The sequence below is a fragment of the Pediculus humanus genome, genomic scaffold (genome assembly GCF_000006295.1).
Source record: "Pediculus humanus corporis 1103172107457 genomic scaffold, whole genome shotgun sequence".
Taxonomy (NCBI): Eukaryota; Metazoa; Arthropoda; class Insecta; order Psocodea; family Pediculidae; genus Pediculus; species Pediculus humanus.
The window spans coordinates 138,580-163,409 of record NW_002987077.1 but is presented as its reverse complement, the minus strand read 5'-3'; the positions used below and the strand labels follow the sequence as shown (position 1 = coordinate 163,409).

The window sequence follows — 24,830 nt, the reverse complement described above, 5'->3', positions numbered from 1 at the left end:
TTTTTTTTGAGTAATTAAAACGACAGAAAACAAACGACGAACGCGCGTGTTTACAAAAAAAAAAAAAAAAAACAAAATGGCGTCAACTTTAATAAATTCCGTTTTCGTGTGACACTTTACATTGGAACGATGGAAGGATTTTCAACTTTTCCGCTTAATAATGCCAATTGTGTGTCGATTTGCAATATGAAAAATAAAAATGGTTGATTTATATAAAATGATTTCACATCCCTTTTACGTCTCTTATTCGTTCCTGTTGGAAAAAAGAAAAAAATATTATTGTCATCCATATTGGAAAATAATGTTGGAAAAGCTTTAAATAAGAAAATATAATAACCCAAAGATGAAGATATTCCCGAAACGGAATTAACGGCGACAAAAGAAGTTGAAAAAAAAGCATTTTGTTCAATTTTACTCAAATGAATGGAGCCATTTTTTCCAGGTTGAAGAGGAGAAGCTTTGCTTAAATTTGCTTTATTCGAATCGAAAATTTTACTTAAACCGTTACGAATCAACATTGACGTCATGTTAAAATTTTTATTAACAATCGTTATCTGAGGTATGAATAATTCCATTTCTCGTTTTTCTAACGATTGCACGAGTACAGGTATTTTAAATTCGATTAATTTTTTTACAACGATATCGACTTTATCAACTTCGTCTGGCATGATTATGAGTAAGTTAACGAGTTTCGCCTAAAAAAATAACAATAATTTAGAATAAAAAGAAATTTTGTTAAAAAAAAATATTTATTATACTGTTGTGTACCTGAAGCGGAATCAAAAAAACATTCGAATTTTCCCATCTGCCCGTTTTTAAAACGCCAACTTGTGGAATCATTGGTACACCCACGATCGAACCATCTTTTTTTTTAAATGCAATTTTAGGTCTGTGTGACAAAAATGTATAAACGGCTAATTTTTCGTAATCTTTCCAGTGACTCATAACTCCAGTTATGCTGCTTAATTCCAGAGTGTTTGCCGTACCCTCGCGATTTTCTATCGTATTGGCACAATAATATTTTTCAAGTATGTCTTTATACGTTGCATTTAGCTTGAAGGAACTTGTCAATGTTGCGGAATTGAAAGAACCCGCCGCCTCGGGGTCATTTGAATATTTCTGTTAACAAATTAAACATAAAAACAAACGAATAATTAATGCGAGTACATGCGATTAATTTTGGCATTGGGAAAGAAAAAATAAATTAATTTTTACCAAAAACAAACTACAATAGGCTTTGAAACCTTTTCTCAATCCGGAAACATCATTTCCAGATATATTTAAAGTTTTTAAAAATTCTTCTCTCGTTTTATCATTTGTTGCTTCAAAAATCATAGCAAGATTTGACATGAGTCCATAAGGGCTGGCAACAACATTTTCGCTATGTTGAGAAATTTCTTTTATTATCATTGGAATCCAATTATTACTTAATTTTGTTACCAAATCGACTTCGGCGTGAACATTTTGATAAGAATAATGTATTGATAGGAGGAGAAAAGTTATTTTTCCTAAAAAAAAAAAAAACAAAAGTTTTAGTTTATATTACCTTTTTATAACAGTTTTCAAAATAACCGTTACAATAATCACTGTAGTAGGTTTTTCTATTTACCATAATAATATAAATTTGAAAAAAAAATTTAAATAAACAAAAAAAAAAAATTATCTAGGGAAATTATATAACTTGTGCAAAGTTTAAATAAGTGAAAGCAAGAAATCGCCTTCGTATTATCAGTACAAGGTTGCCAAAAAAAGAAATATTTTACTTATTTTTCATGTCCTAATTTTTTTATCCATTGTTTTTTTTTTAAATCAACAATAATAAAAGTTTTTTTTTCAGAGTTCTTAATGTCAAAAAGTCAAATAGATTTTTTTTTTGTGTAATAATTATATTACATAATTTTTTTTAGAATGGATTTTAAAAAATGCTAGTTTTTTTTTTTTTTTGGGAAATTTAAAAGAAAATTAGTAATTTTTAATATAGAAAAATATAAAAAAAAAATATTTAAAAAAATAAAAAAAAAACTCACCAAAGAAATTTGTATAAAACATTATTATTATTATTATTATTATTATTATTGAAGAACGTTATAAACTGTCAAAGAGAATAGGCACACTGATATAATACATGACTTAACCGATTTCGTCCACGGTGAGTTGGATTAAATAATTTTGCATTGAATGAATGTGTATTGAGTAATAACAGGTACATAACAGGTCATTCATTTCCTACCTGTATGGAATTTCCACTGATTCAATTATTGTTTTTTTTTTTTTTTCGTTTTTCCCCCTGATGAAAATTTGTAATTAAAAAAGAAAAAAAATTTTTTAAAATAAAATTTAATAATATTTTAAAATATTTAAAATATTCAATTTTAAACAAATGTATATTTATATATATATTAGGAGAAAGTTAATTAAATAATCATTTATATCTTGAAACTTTCCTTTTAAAATACTTACACTTGATCAATTATGGCGTACCTTACATCAAATTATTATAACGGAAAAAGATTTTAAATTATTTTGACTCATAAAAATATCACTAAAAGTTAAAAAAAAAAAATTTTTCAAAATTTTATTTTTCTCTATGATGGAATTTTCAAAATTTTTTGTTAATTTAAGGCCCTGAAATTTTGTTAACGGTTACGATCGGAAATTTTTTTACTCTATGATCTTTACACATTCTAAAAATTTTAAACGTTTGATTTCTATTCCGAAGTAAAGTTTGATTTATGAGTTTTTAAAACGAAATAATTTTTTTGGGGGAGAACAGGGAATTATGTGTGGAAGATTAGCATGGTAGGAGTGATTATTTATTAATTATTTTTATAATTCCACGTTTGAAAATAAAATAATTAACAAAATTTTTATAATTAATGATATTATTTTCAGTGGACTTGAACCTAAGGAAGTAATTAATTGTTGTTGTTATAAAAATCCAGAAAATGATCAGACTCAGAAACCTGTTTGGAAGGACGTAAACAATTCTGGTAAAAAATTTAGTCCATCTTATAATATATGTCCAACTGATTTAGCGCCTGTTTTGATGTCGGGAAATCATTTTAATATTGATTGCAGAGTAATCGTACCGACAATATTTGGATTGATTCCTTCATGGTCTAAAGTATTACAACTTGTATTTTTGTGTTGTATTAATTTTTCATTCAATTATAAACATAAGTCAGTTCCTTAGTTTGTTTAATCAGGCAGATGTACCTAGTAAATACTCAACGATAAATTGTAGAATTGAAAATATTAAAACATCAAAATTATACTGGCCATTGTTAGAAAAAGGACAAAGATGTATTGTAATATGTAATGGATTCTTTGAATGGAAAAATGAAGGAAAACAAAAGAAAAAACCATATTTTATTCATGCTCCACAACCAGATAATGTTTTAATTGATGATCCAAGTACATGGAACATGGGGGATGATTTTCAAAATGAAAAAACTTTTAAACCTCTTAAATTAGCAGGTCTTTTTGAAAGGCACAATCAAAATGTAAGTATCACACTTAAACAATTTTAAATAAAAAACATTACACATATTCTTGTCATTCTTAAGAATTGTTTTATGGTAAATCATTTTTTTTTTTTTTTTTTTCAGCCTGAAGATGAAATAATCAGCTTTACAATAATTACTAAAGAAGCCAGTACTAAATTATCTTGGTTACATATGAGAATGCCAGCATTTATTGAAACAGATGAACAACTTCATATATGGTTGGATAATAAAAATTTTGATTCAAATCAAGCATTGCAATGTTTAAGCCATTTTGAAAAAGTTATTTGGTACTCAGTTTCATCAACCGTAAATTTTACATCAAATAAAGATTTAACATGTATAAAACAAAAAGGGTAAGTTTTGTTTTTTTTAAAATTAATTTTGTTTAATGTACACACAAACACACACACACACACACACACACATGATACTTGCACATGTTAGTTTAAACAAACAATTATTTTTCAAAGGGAATGTAACAATCAAAAAAAAGGAAAGGATGCTTCCATGAATTTTTTAAAAAATTGGCTTGGAAAAAGAGAAAGTAAAATATCAGAAGATGAAAGTAAATCAAAAATAAAAAAAAAACTATAAAATTTTTTTTTCATTTAGATTTTAAAATAGAATCCTCATATTTTCATATAGAGGTAAAAATAAATAAATTATTACTATTTTTTTTTTTATTGACTTTCAAAAGGTTCTTAAAGTCTAAATAAACATGTGACAATTAATTACAAATTTAATAATCTTTGTCTAACTGAATGTAAGAGATTGCTAGTGCAAGATTTCATACAAAATACCGTCCAAGGTATCGACTTATCCGTTATGTTGGCTATAGAATGATCAGAAGTCGATCGTTTTCCATTGAAACCTAAAATATGCCTCGTCCAAGGTTTAGGATGTGACTGGGAAATGTTTAACGTAGGTAGTCTGTAATACGGACTTGTTGAAAGGAGTACTTCTCTTTTGACAATTCGTACATCAGGTACCGATCCTGATCTTTGTTTAACAGAACCGCAGGGAGTTGGAGGAGGAGCTTTTAATGTTGATTCCGGTGCTGTTTCGTGATTATACTTTATTAATTTTGAAATTTGAATTTTGTGCTTAAATAAATAAAAAATAAATAAATATTTATTATGCCTTTTTTTTGAATACGAAATAATAATAATGATTTTATTTATATGTCGAGGAAGGAAATGTAACAAAAATAAATAAAATAAAATCAAAATAGTCAGCGTTATTTTATTAATTTTTAATTGTTGAAATAAATTTTTAACATTGTTTATTTATTTTTTTATTTAATAAAATAAAACTAATGAGTTAATAATTATTAATAATTTTAATAGTACGCAATAAATTTTCATAACGTAAAAAATTATTTTTCCATCGGTACGTATAAAGTTTAAAAATAATAATAATAATAAAAAACCCTGGATTCAATAAATTTTTTTTATAATATATTAATAAACATTTAAATAAATATTTACCTTGTGTTCCATTGGCCTGATTTTGATCCAAAAAAAAATTTAATTTTAAAAGAATTTATTTGTTAAATTTACTAAAATTTTGAAAATGAACACAAGTGCTTATAAAAATAATTATAAATAGTAATTCAATTTTTCAAACATGGCAGACTTGGAAAAATCATAAATTAATAATTGAAAAACAGTAAAATTGAAAAAAAAAAAATTTTTTCAAAATGAAATTTAGTATTTTTATTTTAAAAATAAAACAAAAATGAATTCATATTTATTATCAATTCGATAATTTTACTCCCCACAAATTAATTAAATTTTAAATATTTATCGAATATAATCATAAATGAGTTATTCATATATTAAATAAATTAATTCTTAGGTATTGCCTAGTTCATAAAAATCTTCCTTTTTTTTTTTTATTAGATGTTTTTAGAATAAAAAATTTTTATTTACATGAAAAAATTAATTTCTAACCATGCTATCAATTTAAATTAAATAATTTTCTAAATCTCGATAACAAAATACTTGTTGATTACATTAGTCGAAGAACAGAATTTCTTTATTTATAATTAAATAAAATTGATGTAAGCAGTAATAGGGTTTACAAAACAAATTTAATTCTATTGATAATAACAAATTGTAAATAGAAATTATAGTTTCATGCTTTGAATTATATTTCTGAACTCAATTTTGTTACTTATTAATATTTGCAAATTATTATAAAAATGTAATTAATTAAAGTAACAAAATTAATAATAAAGTTTATTATTAAAGTTTTAGTGATAAACATTGCCATTTTATAATTATGTGTTGTGTTTTTTATGTTTATTAAAACAAGGTTTTTCATTATTTAAAAACTGAATTTCTTTAGGGCTTTGCAGCTTTATTTCTTTTGACATCCCAATTGAAAACTCTTGCTCTATTAACTTCAGTTGTTGTAAATTGATCTCTCAAAAAATCTAAATCACTCTCTACAATTCCTAAACTTTTTTTGGCTGCTGCAAGATTTTTTAACAAAAGCAATTTTGCTTCTTCCAATTCGAATTCTAACATAACATTAGCACCCAGCCACAATAAAACTGTATCAGTGGGAGGTATGGTAGCTTTCATGTAAACTTGCTCCGACAACAAAAACTGTGTGTCTAAATTTTCTTTTTTATTTTTATGCGTTGCAAGGATTTGAATCATATCGATTGATTTTTGAAAATCAAATATTTGATTTTTTAACTTTCTCTTTTTTGCGGCTAAATTAAATTCCATGAATTTGTATTTACTATGTTGCTCATCAAATCTTTTAAGAACTAAATCCGCATTATTATTATTTTCGGGCGAAGCCATGAAAGTATCTACATCACCCTAAAATGATATAAATGGTTAATAAAAAAAGCAAGTATTTCATGATATTAAAAAAATATGGTCGATTCAAAAAAAAAAATAAGTCATGGTACTGATTTAAGTATTACTCACCACAAATATTGCCTTAGGAATGCCCATATGCGGTTTCACAGAAGATTCTGCCGTAGATCCTTCTTTGGGCTCATCATCAGCCTTTCGAGACATTTCGATTCTTCTTTTAAAATCACATGTTTTTCTAATTTCTTCCATTTTTACACTTATAAAATTCTGCAAAAAATACAGTTAATACAATTTTTTTTTTTATTTAAAAAAAAAAAAAAAAAACAATGCAATGAGATTTGTGATGGCTTTAATACATTGTAACCATAGACAACCAAAATATTAGCAATGTATTAAATTTCCAAATCAATTAAGTTTAAAATTTTACGCACATTATACGTATTTAAATTCAACACATAAATTATACGTTTAAGTACAATGCTAATACAAATTTTTTGAAAATATTCAGTTAAATAACTTTAATTTTATTTTTATTACTAAACTATTAACTTTGTGGTCATTTCGTCGTGGTAGTAGATTAATTGAAGTTTTAATAACTGCCTGCCATGTTAAAGGTAAATGTAAACCGGTTGTTTTTTTCTAACGTGCAACAAAATATGTTCTTTATTATTAAAACTTTATTGTCATAAAGCATGTTAAACTTTATGGACAATACACGCAATTTTGTTTTCCGTTAAAAATTTGGAATTTGTTTAAAAAAAGTTTTCTCATTATTCTTACATTAATTTGACAGTAGCATTATGTTGCAGGACAAAGCACAACTTTCTTTTGAAGACAAATGGCCGGGAATGAGGCCAATCATTTTAAAACTATTACAACAAGAGCCAGTAACACAAAAAGAATGGCAAGACTTATTTTATTCTGTTCATCTTACCTGCTTATGGGATGATAAGGGGCCTCCAAAAGTTAGGGATGCATTAAAAGATGATATAATGAATTTCATTAAACAAGCTCAGCAAAGGGTTTTAGCTCATGAAGAAGACCAAGCGTTACTAAAAGCTTACATTGCTGAGTGGCGTAAATTTTTTACCCAGTGTAACTATTTACCAACTCCTTTTAGACAATTGGAAACTTCGTTAGGTGCAAAAGTAATGCCAGTTGCTAAAAAACCCACTACTGAAGAAAGTATAGTTAGAAAATTAATGTTAGATAGTTGGAATCAGAGTATATTCTGTGATATAAAACAAAGACTTCAAGATTCTGCAATGAAATTAGTTCATGCCGAAAGGAATGGTGAAGCTTTTGATTCTCAGCTTGTGATTGGAGTCAGAGAATCTTATGTTAACTTATGTTCAAATCCAGATGATAAATTACAAATTTATAGAGAAAATTTTGAATTAGCTTATCTTCATGCAACTTTAGTTTTTTATAAAATGAAAGCTCCTCAATATTTGGAAGCAAATGGAGTTCAAAATTATATGAAATATGCAGATGCTAAATTAAGGGAAGAAGAACAAAGAGCCCAAAAATATTTAGAATCATCTAGTTCAAGCAGTTCTGTCGAAGTAGTAAGTATTTATTTAAATTCTTTTATTATTTTAAATAAATTTTGAAATTTTGTTGTAATCAAATGAATTATTTTTATTGAAATATCTATATAATTTTTATGTTATACTAATGAGTATTTTTTTAATTGATAGATTAATGCTTGCTGTGTAAATGCTTTAGTATCTGCTTTCAAAGCCACAATATTAGCAGAATGTGCTGGAATGATCAAAAACAATGAAACTGAAAAATTGCAGCTAATGTTCAAATTAATGGATAGGGTTCAAGATGGAATATTGCCAATGTTAAAAGATTTAGAAGATCACATTGTGAGTGCAGGACTCGCAGACATGCTTGCATCGGCCGACATAATCACACAAGACTCTGAAAAATATGTTGAAAGGTTACTTAAGCTTTTTAATCAATTTAGCACATTGGTTAAAGAAGCATTTAATGATGATCCGCGATTTTTGACTGCTAGAGACAAAGCTTATAAACATGTTGTTAATGATACGTCAGTTTTTCGATTAGAATTGCCAGTGAAACAAAATTCAGGTGTAAAATCTCAGCCGGAGTCAAAGTGCCCGGAATTACTCGCGAACTACTGTGATATGTTATTAAGAAAAACTCCACTTAGTAAAAAGTTAACATCGGATGAAATAGAAAGCAAACTCAAAGATGTTTTGTTAGTGTTAAAATATATTCAAAATAAAGATGTGTTCATGAGATACCATAAAGCACATTTAACTAGGCGACTCATCCTTGATACATCTGCAGACTCCGAAAAGGAAGAAAATATGGTCGAATGGTTGAGAGAAGTTGGTATGCCAGCAGATTATGTAAATAAATTGGGAAGAATGTTTCAAGATATAAAAGTAAGCGAAGATTTAAATCAACAATTCAAAGAACAATATAGAAGTTGTAAAGGAAATATAGCAGGTAAACTTTTTCATTTATTTTTTTTTTAAACGAGAAAAAACAAATTTCATTTCGAAGTAAAATTGATTTTTTTTTTTTTTTTTTAGATTCCATTAGTATTAAAATTCTTAATGCTGGAGCTTGGGCCAGAGGAAGCGAAAGAGTCACTGTTTCATTACCTCTTGAATTAGAAGATTATATTCCTGAAGTAGAAGATTTTTATAAGAAAAAACACAGCGGAAGAAAATTACAGTGGTACCATCATATGTCTAATGGCACAGTCAGTATAAAAACAAACATAAAATTGAATTTTTGAAAAATGAAAATGAAAAATTATAAATTTTATAATGATTTATTATATGTATTGACAGATAACTTTTTCCAACGCTGTTGGACGATTCGATGTTGACGTGACGACGTTTCAAATGGCCGTTCTTTTTGCTTGGAATCAAAGGCAGTTCGATAAAATATCATATGAAAATTTAAGGTTGGCCACGGAATTGCCTGATATGGAACTAAGAAGGACTTTGTGGGTAAGATTTAAATGTGATCATTGTTTTACAAGAAGGAAAAAAAAAACTTGTCTTGTAAATATTGTTCCTGCGTTTTCTTTCAGTCCTTGGTGGCATTTCCAAAATTGAAAAAGCAAGTTCTTTTATATTCTCCAGAAGTTCAATCTCCAAAAGATTTCGATGAAAACACATTGTTTTGGGTCAATCAAGATTTTGCATTAGTGTAAGGAAAAAAATTAAAATTATCATCATTTATATTATTTATAAGTTTGTTATTAACATATACTTTCTTTTTTTTTTTTCCCCACAGGAAAAATGGAAAAATTCAAAAACGTGGAAAAATAAATTTAATTGGAAGATTACAATTATCAACGGAGAGGAGTAAAGAAGAAGAAAATGAAAGCATAGTTCAATTGAGAATTCTCAGAGTTCAAGTGAGTAGTTTTTTTTTTTTTTTTTTAAATAACAAAATACATTGAAATATATTTTTATTATTATTATTATTATTATTTTAATTTTTGTTTTTGGCAGGAAGCTATTATAAAAATACTCAAAATGCGTAAAAAAATAAACAATGCCCAATTGCAAGCGGAATTAGTTGACATATTGAAAAATATGTTTTTACCTAGTAAAAAAATGATAAAAGAACAAATTGAATGGTTGATTGAGCATAAATACATGAAAAGAGACGAAGATGACATAAACACGTTTATTTACATTGCTTAATATTTATTATTATTATTATTATTATTATTATTAATGAGAAATAAGAGGAGGAATCTGTTTACATTGCTTTTGCATTTAGTTTGCATCGAGCACTGTGGAAAGATGTGTGTGTGTGCGTGTGTAACAATTTTTTTTTTTTTTTTATATTGACTTTTCAATCAGCTGATTATTTATTATTATTATTATTATTTTTTACTTTCTATTTAAAAATATCTGTAAATGCTTTTAAATATCAGTATTGTTAATCAAATTTTTTTTTTTTTTTAAATCAATTTGGTTGTTTAATTATATTGTTAATATATATATATATATATATAAATATATTTGCAGCGTCGTCGAGATTTTTGCTCATTGATTTTATCCAGGTAATTGAAATAAAGTAATATAGAAGGTTACCATAAGAAAAAAATTGATTAAATATACCCGTTAAGTCTGGTACAAATCGAATAATAATAATAATAATAATAAATTATGTGAAAATATTAGTAGTAATATTGTTTTAATTAATATCCTCATATTATCAATTCCTAATAAATTGTTATAAATTTTTTTTTTTTAAATGATATTATTATTATTATTAATAAATTTCTACATGTATTAAGAATTTCATCGATTAAAACAGGAATTAATGGGGGAAAAAAAAAAACAGGAAATAATAATAATAATAATGATAACAAAAAATTAAATTTTATTTAGTTTTATTTATTTAAATTAAATTAAATTTTAAAAATAATGACAATTATTATTTTTGCTAATTTTTTTTTTTTTTTTTTATTTGGTTTCACAACGGTTTTTCAAACTGTGAAAAAAAAAAAAAAAAGTAAATATCATACCTCTTAAATCGCATAATTTTAATCTTGTTTTTCACTAAATTATTTTAAAAAAATATATTTAATTTAACCTTAAAGCTTTTTTTTTTTTGTTTCAGATACTCAATTATTTTTTTTTTCGGGGGGGGGAGGGAGGGAGGGGTATTCATTTTGTATTTTTTTTGCCGCTAAAAATTATCTAATTACTAATATTTTTTTTTTCTTTATAGGTTTGTTTGAAAAATTTGTTGGTCAATAAACCATTCCTACAAGACTCTGGACTAATATCCAAAGAGGTTATTCAAACCTTCGCATATCAAAGGATTTCCGTTCGTGATCATCCACGTCTTCGGCACGTCCTTCTAGTTATTGTTGTATTGTAACACGCCCAGGGGTCGGCCTTATCTTATGGATTATGACCACGCCTACCAATTTATTTGGCAGTTTTGTTATAGACGTTGTTCTTCCTACCGTCGGAACGGATTTACGTCAAAGTAATCAGGCTTCCAAATAACTTGTTGCACTATTGAACCGGCATAAGACGAAGAGGGTGCCCCCTAATTTCGCGGATCTTTCCTAACACGAAATCACGATGGAAACAATATAAAGGGATTGTAAAATTTAAGTCGGAATAAGTTTTTGGCACTTGACCAAAGACGATCTAGAAGTTGGGCAGAACTTCAACCCAACAAGTTGACGGTAGGTCTATTCTTCTTCTCAGCTGATGCAGGTGAAAGAGGCTGTGTCGCCTGTGTCTTTTTCTTCTTCAGGCAAAATCTCTTGTTGACCCTCAACGGTCGCTTTCTACTTTCCGCCAACACTTGCTGCTCGTTCTAATGGTCTCAACGAAGGAATATCCCAAATTGGATGAGTGTGGTCCTACGTATATTTGCAATCCTCTAATACGCGTTGTATGCAGTACACTGATCCTCGCAAAGATTCATAATAAATATGTGTCTGCAAATCAATTTTATTAAAATGGCCGAATTTGTTCGGTTTGTGCATGATCATCCTGTGACGTCTTCAAAATCACCCATCCCAATTAAGTACACCTTGGTACCTACTGGTACATGGATGTTTTTTAATTTGATTACTTCTATTATATTTCGGCCATACAGGTTCAGTAAACCATTCTTTTCGTCGAGCAAAGCACCCTTATACTCCCTGATACTCCTCTTCGACTAAAGATACAAATTTCGGACCGGATAGTCACACAATAAACTTTCGCCTTCAACCATTTCTGCCACACGTCAAAATGGATCATTTATCCACTCATTTATTGGTGTAGGAAGAGATCTTAGTGGTGCTAATAATAATAGAAATGGTTCATCTGTGTGACCGTACACTTCCTGGGTTTTCCTGTTTCTGGTTTGTTGTTTTTCCTCAACGAAACAATCAGTTTTTCTCCGACTGACCCGAGAAATCTTCGCTTTATTGTCGGTACTAAAACGATCATCGTTTCTGTTAATTCTAAAGTATTAAGTGAGAGACCAACGTAAAAAGGGGAATATTATTCATTTCTACTGACATTTTTTTAAGTATTATATTCATTTAAAATAATAATAATCACTTAATAAGAACAGTATTAGTTAGTTTCTAAACAAAAAAAAAATAAATAAATAAATAAAGTTTTGTAATATTAAACACTTTTTTGGTGCAGATCTAATTATCAGAAAGTTTTTAAAATCCAGGTACTAAGATTTAGAGCGACATTAAAATTCTTTTTTACATCATTAAAATATAGAATTATTAATAAAAAGAAAAAATACACATATACAAAAAATTAATTTTGCTGAGGGCACCTGGTATGAATAATCCTTGACTTTACAGCAGTTGAAGGCTCTTCGCAAACATGAACAACAATACCAGGTTGTCCGCCTTGAGGTGGATGTATTTCATGAGCTTCTCCAGGAGTGAGATTTGCAATGGCAGCAAGCAAATCATAATTTACAAGAGGTTCACTTTCCTCTTTGGGTTCCCATCCGACAGGAGGTGAAGCAGGAGGAGAAATAAGGAACTGTTTGGTGAGTGCTGGTGGATGTAAATGTTGATCCTCCAAGTCGATTGGAGAAACAGGCTAGAAAAAGTTATCATTTTATTATTAATATTATCATTATTATTATTATTAATTATAAAATGTACCTTTATTAAAATTAATTTTCATACCTGAGCAAAATAACAATTAATTTTCTTTTTTCCAAAATTAGCTTGATGAAGCTGAATTCTGGCTTTAGCTGCTGCTGAGGGACACTTATAATTGACCCTCATTCTCCTAAAACTTCGAAAAAACTGAATAGATTCTGGTTCCCCAAATTGAGAAAATAATACCTGTATTTTTTTCTAAAAATTTCAAAGTTGAATTAGCATTTATTCATAATATTAATGGATGGTTTTCAAGTGACAGTATAAAAAATTAATTTATTTATTTATTGATGATTGATTTGTTATACCTTGGCTTCTTCACTGTGAAAAACTGAACTATCTATGTTAGTAACAATTAAAGAAGTGGGCAAATCTTCATCGTGAATAAGTTCGTCTAACGATCGAGAATCTTCAGATGTTTTGACATCATTTCTTTCAAGCTCAAATTCGTTGTAATTAGGATGAACATTTGGTAAACCATCAACAGCATTTATAATAATATCATTCGAATCATTGTGAAATAATTTGTCAGATTCCATTAGTTGATCTGACATTTTAAATATTTCTTTTTTTTTTTTCTCACTTTTTTTAGTTTATATTTAATAATTTTATAACACCTTTTGATTCATTTAAAACGTGTATCGGCAAAATTACCAAAAAAAAAAAAAAAATCTTCAAAAAGGGAAACTCTCCGATTCCTGCTTTAAAAAAATTTAAAGATTACATTTCATTTTACATAAATAATAATTTACAAAAAGAAACAATTTTTTTTTTTTTTTTTTTTAAATTTGGATAGATAAATTAAAAATATATAAATATTTTTCTTTAGGTTTAAAACGACACAGCCTCAATCACCACCTTTGACATTTTAAAAGCAGAAAACGCAGGTGTAAACTTTGTTATAAATACTTATTTTTAAAGTTGGCTACCCTGTAAATCTAATAAAATTTTTGAGCGTTTTTAGATATTTGTATCTTAATTTGTAAAGGAATAATTTATTAAATCCAAATGATAAAAATGTCTTCTGATGTTGTCGGTTCTATGGTTGTTGTAGAGGGAAAAGCAGACTCGGAAAAACCTGTAGATCGTGAAAAAGTAAGATTATTTATTTATTTATTGACAATTTATGCCGGTATATATTTTTGTTATTCGAATGTTTGTAAAGAATATTAGGGGGGGGGGGCCCAGTGTACATTAATATTTTTATTTTTATTATCAGGTTTTATTTTTAATATAATTATATTGAGCAATAAATTTGTTTAAATTTAAAATATTTTTCATTCATTGTATTTTTTTTGTTTCAGACATGCCCTTTACTCTTAAGAGTGTTTTGTTGTACAGGCAGACATCACAACATTTCTGAATATGGAAGAGGAATTGTTCCAACAAATGAGCTACAAATATACACATGGTAATGTAAATTTATTATTTTTTTTATTTTAATTAAATTACTTATTCATTAAATTACTAATAATAAAATATTTATTATTATTTTTTGTTATCAAGTCTAATGTGTATTGCATAAAGTTTATCGATTTCATCGTTTCATTTTATTATTTAAAAAAAATTTTTTTTAGGATGGATGCCACTTTAAGAGAATTAACAAGTTTGGTAAAAGAAGTTAATCCAGATGCGAGAAGGAAAGGAACATTTTTCGATTTTTCTTTGGTTACCCCGAATATTCATGCGCCTGGATACAGAATGAGAGAAATTGGTACAACCTGCTCAGGTCAAAGAGGAGCAGATGATAGTAAAACTCTTGGGCAAGTTCGTTTCATTATTGGCGATTATTTAGATATATCAATAACACCCCCTCATTTGGCACAAAGGCCTGGAATGAGACTTGGGCCCATGGATCGATTTGGTGGTTATAGGGATGATAGAATGGGACCAATGAGAAGACCTAGGCAATATTGACTTTAACATTCTTTCTTTGAACAAAAAAACCAATAATTATATATCGTCAATTTTCCCAATTGCATTTAAAATATTAAGTGTGATGAATTTCCGATTATTTAATTAACTAAATAATGAACTTTTTAATCTTAAATATTTAAGTTAATACTTGATATTTTTATTTTAAATAATTTTATTTTTAACAAATGTGTGACAACAGTTTTTTTTTACCATATAAGCGTTACATCAGTAAAAAATACAAAAAAAAAAAAAAGGAAAACAAAGCTGAATTATCAGATTTTGTAAAAGTAATTTTAAAATGTAATAAATAAAAAAATTTATTGCCGTAATTTGCATAAATTTTCACTTCAATAGTTATTATTTACACATATAGAATTTATTTATTTAAATTAGTTGTTTCAATCTTATAAGATTTAATTTTATTATTTTTTTTTTAAGTCATTTATATTACAATTGAAAATTTATTTTTATGTACACGTGGGACAACATTATTGAAATAAGGGAATAATTTATGCTTACGGACTTTTAAAGGGAACACGAAGAAGTGTCAATTTAAAATTATTAGGTTATTATAAGTTTAATCGCTTTGAAAGCGAATTTACGTTTTTTTTTTTAAGATGTTATTCTATATTTGGAAACTGGTTTTCGCGCTCTGTTTTTGACCATGGCTTCTAAATCGATTTCGTCTCCATTTGGTAAAACGTATTTATTGTTTGTGTAATCAATGTATCCATGATTTGATTCGGCTTCTTCATTTTCTTGTTCTTTGACGCATGGAATGCCAGTTTGATATGTGTATTCTCTCTTGACACCATCCGGATCGTAATAACCATATTTTCCTCGTGTTACGCAATCAACTCCGATTGTTTCTTCTTTAAAAGATCCATCGTCATTTTCGTAACCCCAAGTTATGCTTCCGTCTTCATTTTCTTCATGATATTTCCTGATTGTCTGGGCGACGGGTTTCCTTTCTCTTTGTGGAGCTTTCACGTGAGGTTCTCTCTGTATGGGTCTCAGATATGGAGTTTGGAGTCGAACATTATCTTGTTGTTGTTTTGGAACGTATTGCCTGATTTGCTCTCTATCAACTACCTGCTGTCTTACTGGTTCTTGTTTTTTTAATGGCCTACCTTGAACTTGCCTAAAATATTCATCTTCGGGAACTTGTTGAAAAGAAACTGGAACGGCAGGAGCAGGTACTATTGGTAACGATGGAGCTCGATTTATGGTCAGTGGTGATTGCTGAACTGGTCGGACCTGAAAACAAATAAAAAAGTTGTTATGAATGTTACGATCCTCGTCTCTTTGTTAAAATCAGACCGTTTTCAAGGATAGTCGAGTTTCTTTTATTGGTAACTCATCAATTTTACATCTCTTTTTATTATAAACATTTATTTAAACAAAAAAATTACCGGTGGTCTTGTAAGATGTCTTCCTTGAAGATTTATTTCTGGCACTTGTATTGATTCAGCATTTTGTGAAGGTGATGACGATCTAAAAGCACTAGGTTGAATGTATTGTGGTTTTTGAAATCCCGCTGGTACCTGTGCTTGTGGTAATGTTACAGGAGCAGAAGTTGGTGAAAAACTTGTCTTTTGTGAGGAGGTAAAAGTCGTCGTGCTGGGTGTGTTTCCAGCCGTCGTCCGAAGGTCTTCTATTAAAATTATATTTTCATTACAAAAATTATAGATCATGAGACATTTTTTTTTTTTTTTTTTTTTTTTTTTAAATTCTAACCTTCATTAATTTCTTCTTGTACTGGTCGCGGTGTTAAAGTTCGGGGAGTCAACTGTTGAAATTGAGGAAGTTGAGTTGGTACCGGATTTAAATATTGAATAGGAAGTGGTCCATCGTCTAACAAATTAGCCTTTGGATGGTCTAAAATTTGTTTTTGTTGTGGCACAAAAGTATTTCCGGTTCTAAAAGGCTGTGGCCTTCTCGTACGAGATAATTGAGCTTGTTCAACAGATTGTATACCTTCTGGCACGACTCGGGGTATGCTAAATCTTTGCCTTGTATTTGGTCTTGATGATTGAATCAAATTCGCACCGGCAAACTGTTGTGGTCTTGGTGGTACTGGTCCATATTGTTGTCCGTAAATACATGTGATTAATCCAACTAATACCTATAAAAACATTAATAAAATTTTCATTTTTTTTTTTTTTTTAACAATAAATTGTAGGTACTCTGGTTTTGTAGGTATTGTAGGTACACTAATATCAATTTGTTTTTTTTAATTACCTTCACTTTCTTGTTTTTTTTTTTTTTTTTTTTAAATTGAGTCAACTATAGATAAAGTTGAATGAACTAATAAATTTTTAAACTCTAACTGTTATTAATTAAATTTAAAAAAATTTTTTTAATTAATTTTACTCAAAAAAAAAAAAAAAAAAAAAAACTTGTCCACTTGTGAACGTTTGCGTATCGCCTTGAATAAAAAAAAAAAAAAAAGGTATAAAAATTTTATTTATTATTATTATTATTATTATTATTATTTAAAAACAAGGGAAAGTGTTTCTCTTTCTTCTGTCCTAATATTTTTATTATTATTATTATTATCTACTTTTAAACTACGCGTTCCGCACCTACATATTCATTCAAAATTTTTTTTTTTTTTTTTTTTATTTACGGCCGATTGCCTTGACCATAACCAATTTTAATAACCGAGAAATGGTTTTTTTTTTCATAACTTTTTTCACATGGAAAAGTTTTTTTAAATAATTTTTTTTATTTTTTATTCCACCCTCTTATGTTAATTTTTTTACAAGACATTTTGTTCTCTCTCTCTCTCTCTCTCTCTCACACACACACACAAAAAAGGTGTGTCTACAGGTATAAGTCACTCTTTTTCACAAATACAAAACAACAAATTGTCAAAATCTATTATTATTATTATTATTAATCAAACTAAACTGCCTTGCAAATTGGTTTTCTATTGTTTATTAATCCCTTTATTTGGAAAATTCTTTAATAAGTTTTTTTAACATAAAATTAAATAAAAATTAATAAATTATTAACAATAACTTTGATTTTTTATTAACTAGCATAAGTAATGGTGTATCAATATTAAACATTACCTTGGCATTCACAAACAATACAATAATAATAATAAAAAAAATTATTAAATGCATTGAATATATATTTTCAAACGCCCAGGAAGTACCAATAATAATAATAATAATAATAATAATAATAATGAAAAGGATGAACCTTTGTTTCTTATGTTTTTAAATATCATCGTCATAAAAAAAATAATATTTTCTTAGTATAAATTTATCAATGGAAGCATAAGAAAAATTTTAATTTTTGTTAACCTAAATAATAATAATAATAATAATAATAATAATAATAATTTGGATTTAAATGATAGTTATGATAGCAATGAAGTTAGAGATAGTAGTAGCAGTAGACAATTTTTTTTTTTTTTAAACTGGGTTATTACCCAGATAATATTTTCAAACTCTTGGTAAAGACAATTTTATTGACCGTTGACTATATATCAAAAACTTTCTGTGGAAATTCTTGTGAAATAAAACAAAAAAAAAAAGTTTTAAATTTTTTCTATCGTTTTAATAACTTAATAATAATAATTTTAAAATGGCGTCGTAATCAGACCGCAAAAAGAATTAATTACTAATAATAAGTAAAAAAAAAATTTGAATATGATTAAATTTAATTGAATTATATAAAATTAATTAATTTGTTTGTTCAACCGTTAAATAGTTTTTTCATATATTTCTCTTTCGAATAACAAATCAGTGAAACTTTCAACCATTTTTAAATTGATTACAATTAAAAAAAAAAAAAATTTCTATAAAAATTACTTAACATTTAGAGTAATAATAAGTTAAGTATGAATTAATAATAATAATTATTAATTAGTCTAATTTAAAAATTTTTCATACGGTTTAATTTTTTTTTGGGGGGGGGGAGGGAGGGGGTAACGGTGGATAATTTTATTTCTTTTAAAATAAAAAAAAAATATTTTAATTACATTTCCTTGTATATAAATTCAACTTTTCAATTTTTTTTTTTTTTTTTTTTTTTTTTTTGATATGAAAATTATAATAATTCATAAACAAAAAAGAAAGAAAAACTTTTGTTGTTTCTCATAATTAAATCCAAAATAATTGTATTATTATTGATAATAATAATAATAATAATATAGTAACCTAAAAAAAAAAATAATAATAATTTTTTCTGTCCACAAAAGTTGGTTAGGTTTTTTTCCATTTTAGTTACTATTCAACCACCGAATAATAATAATAATAATAATAATAATAATAAACTCTTGCGAAAAAATTTCCAATAATTTTTTTTTTTTTATTATGATTCAGATACGTAAAATCTTTGTTTACTTTTTTTACGATAACGGAAGAAATTTCTAGAAAAAAGAAGAAAAAAAACAATAATTATTATTGTTGTTTCTAACCAATGAATTTAAAAATCGAAACGATATTTTTATTAATAAAAGGATTTCGATATCATTTAATTATTCGTATAGTTAAATAATAATAATAATAATAATCATTTCAATTGAATTTTAAACGAGAATGAAAAAAAATTTTATTTAGTTAAAAATTCTTTTGTTATTGCTTTCTATTTTTTTTTTATTTATTTTTTTCTTTTATTCTATTTTGGAGGCTTAAAAAAAAAAAAAAAAAAAAAACCTTGCGTAACTAAATAAATATGACATTTGAAGGCGTAACAACTTTATTAAAACTTTACATATAAAAAAATTAAAATGAAGGTAAATTTTATAATTTTCCTTTTAATTAATAATTAAGCCCGTTAATTTTTTTTTTTTTTGATTTTAACGACTTTTTATGTTATAACTTTGACATACTAAATTTGAAGGAAGAAATTAATTTTACTTTTCAAAAAAAAAAAAAAAAAAAAAAAATTAGATGGAAATATACGAGTAGTAAATGTATTATTTGATAAAATGTTTTTTTTTTTAATTAAAAACAAAACAACAATCACGTGACTTGGTATTGTCTTCTGCTTTTGTTTTTCGTATTCATTTGACATTTTCACTTTAAAATTAACTTTCCTTCGTGAACGTTTGACGTTTTCACCACAAAATACTTCTTCTTGCACAAAAAGAAATCCTTTCACGCAATTTTATAATTCACATTCGTTGTTGAAAGAAAGAGAGAGAGAGAGAGAGAGAGAAAGAGAGAGAGAGAGAGAGAGAAAGAAAGAAAATTAATGCGATTTACAAATACGATTACCGCCCCTAATCATTTCTTTATGTAAAATGCTAAAGGGACGATAAAGTATCGTCTGCTACGTGTTACGTAACGGAAAGTTTAAAAAAAAAAAACCATAAGGCTAAAATTAACCTTCAAATTTTTTAATTTCGAAAAACGTAATAGAACAAAATTATACGTGGATATATTTTTTTTTTAACTTTAAAAAAAACGTGCATATCTAATTTATTATTATTTTTTTTCCACCGTTCACGTTATTGAAAGTTAACGACTTAAACAAATGAAGACATTAATTAGAAAAAGAAAAAGAAAAATTGCGCGTTTTTTAATCTTTCGACAGATGTCACAGTTCAACAAGGCGGTGAATTTTTGTTTATGCAAATCTCGTAATTAACGAATTATGGCGGCGTCGTGAAATTACATTAGTGTTTGTTATTAATAATCTTTTAATTTTACTTTTATTATTAAATACGAACAGGTAATATTATTATAATTATATTATCATCATCATCATCATCATCATCATCATCATCATCATCATCATCATCATTATTTAATAAAAAAATGTTTTCTTATTTTTTCTTTTCTTTATTGTTGTGATTATTCAAAAGATTAACCGTTTTTGTAATGTGACGATGGAAAAAAAAAAAAAAAATTTACAAAATGTTTTTTTTTTTTACTTTTTTATTGAAATTAAACATGCGTAATTTTCTATCGTGTTAAAAAAAGAAAACCAGACGGAAGTTATTTAATATTATTTAAATAAAAAAAACACAAACCTATAGAAGCAAACTAAATAAATTTATTATTTTCATAGAAATATGGCGGTGGAATGAATTAATAAGTGAAATTTTGAATAAATAATGACCGTTAAAAAAGAATTAAATTAACAACCGATTCGAATGTTTTTATAAAAGAAAACGAATTTTTTTTTTTTTTGTTACGTTGTGAAAATTTAAATTTAAATGTTGACAAATTCGTAGAAAAAAAACGTATATTTTATTATGCAATAATGAATATATATATATAAATATAATTGATAAATTTTTTTTTTTTTTATTCGGCGGTTTTTTAGGTTTCCAATATGAAAAAATTTAGATCAGCCTTAAAGGCAAATTTTTAAAAAAAAAAAAAACCAAATTCGGTCATCATTAAATAATTTTAATCCTTTAAAACTTTATAGAAATATAAACAAAAAAAAAATATTTTTTATTTATATTATTATCATTATTAATAAAATTTTTTTTAGTTAATGCCTACTTAAATGTCACTTTTTTTTCATTTTTTTTTTTTTTTGTTTTGTTTTCAAACGTGGAAAAGTAATTCGAAATGATGACTATGCTCTGACACGGTTTTATGGAATTCATAACACACAAAAAAAAAAAAATTTTTTTGTAATTTTTTAATAACCGCCATTACTTTCCTCCATAGTGGAAATTTTTGCTAAAAAAATTTGACGTTTTCGTTTACCTTATTTCCGAAAGATAATTAATTATTTGAATTCAGGTACGGTGGGTATGTTACCCCCTCAAGGTTGATCATTACTCAGCTTTCTAACTTTTTCAAAGGCGATACAAATCATTTTTAAATTACTAATATTGAGTGAGTGAGTGTGTGTTATTATTATTATTATTAAAACTACCGGATCTTATGCATTAATAATTTTTTTTTATTTTTAAATAATAATAATAATAATAAATAACGTTTTCCTTACGTCAATGTTGGGTCATTTCATTCACTATTTTTTATTATCAGGATTGGAAAAATTTCTAATTTTTTTTTTTTTTTTTTTTTTTACGATTGTTAATCTTAATGGTAAATCAAAAAAAAAATGGCGTTACAAAAAAAAAAAAAAATTTAATTATTGATAGTTTTCCGATTGGGAGCATGACCGAAACTCATATTTTTTAAAAGTGTAAAAGAATTTTACTTTCTAATAATTAAAAAAAAAAAAAAATGCAAACTTATTTTTCCTTTTTATAAGTAATTTAAAACCCCTTTCATTATTAATTTTTTAACTCTCATCATCATCATCATCATTATCATCATCATTAACATTATCATCATCATCATTAACATTATCATCGAATCAATAATTTTTTTTTTTTTTTAAGTGGTGAAACACATTTTTTTTTTTTTTTGTTTAATTAACTCTTGCATACCTGACTAACCGACATGACGAATTAAATTTTTTTAAATGATGATGATAATAATAATAGTTTTCCCTTTTTTTTTATTGGGGGGAGGGGAGAAGGGGGGTTTCTATTTTAAAAATGTTATAAAATATTTAATTAAATCGACTTACCAATGAGACAAATATATTCATTTTAAATTCCTCTCCCGTGTGTGTGTTTGTGTGTGTATGGATAACGTTTCGCACTAAAGAACAATTCAAAATGGATCCCCACTTCTTATTTCATTTTATTTTATAATATTCTCCCACTCGTTTATATTTTTTCTTTTTCCTTTCCACCACAATAATAATAATAATAATAATACGGATTTATTATAAATACCTGAATTTTGATAACATCGAATTTGCCATCATCGCGTTATGTCATTAATAAATTAATAATTGTTGCGTGCATTTCCGTTTCCTCCGACGCGATATTTTCATATAAAATTTGCCATACGTAAAAAAAAAATTATTGTTTTATTATCATCATCATCATCATCATCACTTTCGATATATCGTTATTAAACACTATTAATTTTTTTTTCATTCTAATGAAAATATTATGTATGATTCTTTTTTATGGCGACGACCATGTTTTTGTAATAAAAAAATTTTTTCATGCATTTTTTTTACATATTAATGGAAAGTTAAAAATGTCTCCTTTATCGATAATCCATTAAATTTTCATTTTATTTATTTTTTTTTTTAATATACATAAGACAACAAACAATAAGTTTTAATAAATGATGTAAATTTTAATTAATTATTTATTTTTTTTTTTTTTTTTTTACAGGTTGAAGAATCAAAAATTTGGTTTGTTAACCGAATAATTAACGAATGAAATCTTTAATGGCGGCGTGTGAGATCACCGGAAATGGTAAGTTTTTTTTTTTTTTAAATATTTTTTATATTATTTTTATCGATATTATTATTACAAAAACGTTAACGACTCATATATATATATATATATATATATATATTCGATAAAAGTAATATAATTTTCGTTTTATAACTATTTTTTTTTTTAAAAAAACTGTTGCAAAAACAATTATTATTCTTAATTCGAATAAATTAATATTTATTATTTCTCAATCAAATAATAAATAAATTGTCTTCTGCTACGTTATCGTTCTTACGATTTCTTTTTTTTTTTTTTTAAATTTTATTTGTGATTTAAAATCAAAACAGGTTATTAGAATTAGATTAAATGTATGACACAATCGAAACAAACAAACAAAAATAATAATAATAATAATAATAATAATAATTCGGTTTTTTTTTTTTTTTATTTATTTTATTAAATTTTTTAGTCACGGATATTTTTTTTTATTTAAATTTTTATAAAATTTGTGCCAATAAGTTAATAAATAAATAAATAAATAAATAATAAAAAAGAAATTAAAATAAATAAATTATCGATGGCGTTTTCGACGGTTATTTAAAAGAAGAAGAAGAAACTTTTTTTTCGTCAAATTCTAATTTAAAATAATAATAATAATAATAATTAATAATAATAATAATAATAATAATAATAGTAATAATAATAATAATTAATAATAATTAATAATTAATAATAATAATAATAATAATAATAATAATGGTAATAATAATAATAATAATAATCGGTACGATTTAACGTAATTTTTTATAACATCGTTACAAACAATTTTTATAAAATTTAAATTTATTAAAATTTTTTTTTGTTTTGTCGTGGAAATAGAAAAAACAACAACAACAACAACAAAAAGTATTTCCACGATTATTTTTTTTTTCAAAAAAAAAAAAAAAAACAAAAAGTAACGGATACTTTCGGATATTTTTCAAAAAATAATTTTTAAATAATGGAGGATTTTAAAAAAGATTTAAATAATTACTATTCTTTCGAGGACAAATCCCATAAAAAAAAACAAAAATTACAAACAAAATGGCGGACGATGATTTATTTTCAATAAACCAGGGTTAAATAAAAGAAAGAAAAAAAAATTTTTTTTTTATTTTTGTTTTCGTTGTTGTTGTTTGTTGTTTGTTGTTGTGATAGGTTATCATTTCCGTTATATACTTCCATATAAAGAAAAAAAAAAAAAATTTGTTACGCGTTTAAATAATAAAAAAAAAAAAGAATAAAAGGCTAGTGAGTGAGTGAGTGAGTGAGAGGATTTAGAAAATGAAAATAATAATAATAAATCATTTTGCCACCAAATGAGTTTTTCCCATTCAGTTTAAATTCAATTTAAATTTTTAAATTAATTAATTTTTATTTAGCCATGTTCCTAATTAAAATTTTTAATATTATTTTTTAACGTTCACTTACATAAAAAAATTTTTCTTTTTTTTTTTTTTTTGTTTGGAGTCTGAATGTTTGAATTCGAGTTCATAATAAAAACGTGTCTCGTCGTTTGTACGTTTGTTTTTGCGTCAACAAACAAAATATCGTAAAAATATATATATAGATATGGATTTTGAATTATTTATTTATTTTTGGCAAAAAAAAAAATTTTCTTGACAAATAAAATTTACAAATCGAAATAAATA

General features: G+C 25.7%; 7 protein-coding genes across 7 annotated transcripts; 3 read left to right on the top strand and 4 right to left on the bottom strand.

Annotated features, from left to right (window-relative positions):
• Window positions 1-116: 116 nt before the first annotated feature.
• On the bottom strand, window positions 117-2,127 carry Phum_PHUM106460 (uncharacterized protein; the record flags this gene model as incomplete). The annotated part of the gene is made up of 5 exons (XM_002424032.1): window positions 117-253; window positions 338-554; window positions 769-1,119; window positions 1,216-1,508; window positions 2,094-2,127. The coding sequence occupies 5 exons, from the start codon at window positions 2,125-2,127 to the stop codon at window positions 117-119; spliced, it is 1,032 nt and encodes a 343-aa protein (XP_002424077.1).
• Window positions 2,128-2,779: 652 nt separating this feature from the next.
• Phum_PHUM106450 (uncharacterized protein) lies at window positions 2,780-3,863 on the top strand (the record flags this gene model as incomplete). Its single annotated transcript, XM_002424031.1, has 4 exons — window positions 2,780-2,799; window positions 2,893-3,124; window positions 3,207-3,503; window positions 3,609-3,863. The coding sequence occupies 4 exons, from the start codon at window positions 2,780-2,782 to the stop codon at window positions 3,861-3,863; spliced, it is 804 nt and encodes a 267-aa protein (XP_002424076.1).
• A 1,988-nt stretch (window positions 3,864-5,851) lies between these two features.
• Phum_PHUM106440 (prefoldin subunit, putative) lies at window positions 5,852-6,589 on the bottom strand (the record flags this gene model as incomplete). The annotated part of the gene is made up of 2 exons (XM_002424030.1): window positions 5,852-6,340; window positions 6,452-6,589. 2 exons carry the CDS (start codon window positions 6,587-6,589, stop codon window positions 5,852-5,854), a joined length of 627 nt encoding a protein of 208 aa, XP_002424075.1.
• A 551-nt stretch (window positions 6,590-7,140) lies between these two features.
• Phum_PHUM106430 (Cullin-5, putative) lies at window positions 7,141-10,041 on the top strand (the record flags this gene model as incomplete). The annotated part of the gene is made up of 7 exons (XM_002424029.1): window positions 7,141-7,908; window positions 8,041-8,824; window positions 8,911-9,083; window positions 9,175-9,336; window positions 9,420-9,538; window positions 9,626-9,749; window positions 9,847-10,041. 7 exons carry the CDS (start codon window positions 7,141-7,143, stop codon window positions 10,039-10,041), a joined length of 2,325 nt encoding a protein of 774 aa, XP_002424074.1.
• Window positions 10,042-12,100: 2,059 nt separating this feature from the next.
• On the bottom strand, window positions 12,101-13,546 carry Phum_PHUM106420 (protein sarah, putative; the record flags this gene model as incomplete). Its single annotated transcript, XM_002424028.1, has 4 exons — window positions 12,101-12,311; window positions 12,653-12,927; window positions 13,017-13,190; window positions 13,301-13,546. The coding sequence occupies 4 exons, from the start codon at window positions 13,544-13,546 to the stop codon at window positions 12,101-12,103; spliced, it is 906 nt and encodes a 301-aa protein (XP_002424073.1).
• A 463-nt stretch (window positions 13,547-14,009) lies between these two features.
• On the top strand, window positions 14,010-14,909 carry Phum_PHUM106410 (histone deacetylase complex subunit SAP18, putative; the record flags this gene model as incomplete). Its single annotated transcript, XM_002424027.1, has 3 exons — window positions 14,010-14,087; window positions 14,297-14,403; window positions 14,570-14,909. 3 exons carry the CDS (start codon window positions 14,010-14,012, stop codon window positions 14,907-14,909), a joined length of 525 nt encoding a protein of 174 aa, XP_002424072.1.
• Window positions 14,910-15,521: 612 nt separating this feature from the next.
• Phum_PHUM106400 (uncharacterized protein) lies at window positions 15,522-17,681 on the bottom strand (the record flags this gene model as incomplete). Its single annotated transcript, XM_002424026.1, has 4 exons — window positions 15,522-16,166; window positions 16,367-16,563; window positions 16,647-17,027; window positions 17,675-17,681. The coding sequence occupies 4 exons, from the start codon at window positions 17,679-17,681 to the stop codon at window positions 15,522-15,524; spliced, it is 1,230 nt and encodes a 409-aa protein (XP_002424071.1).
• Between the last annotated feature and the right edge of the window lie 7,149 nt (window positions 17,682-24,830).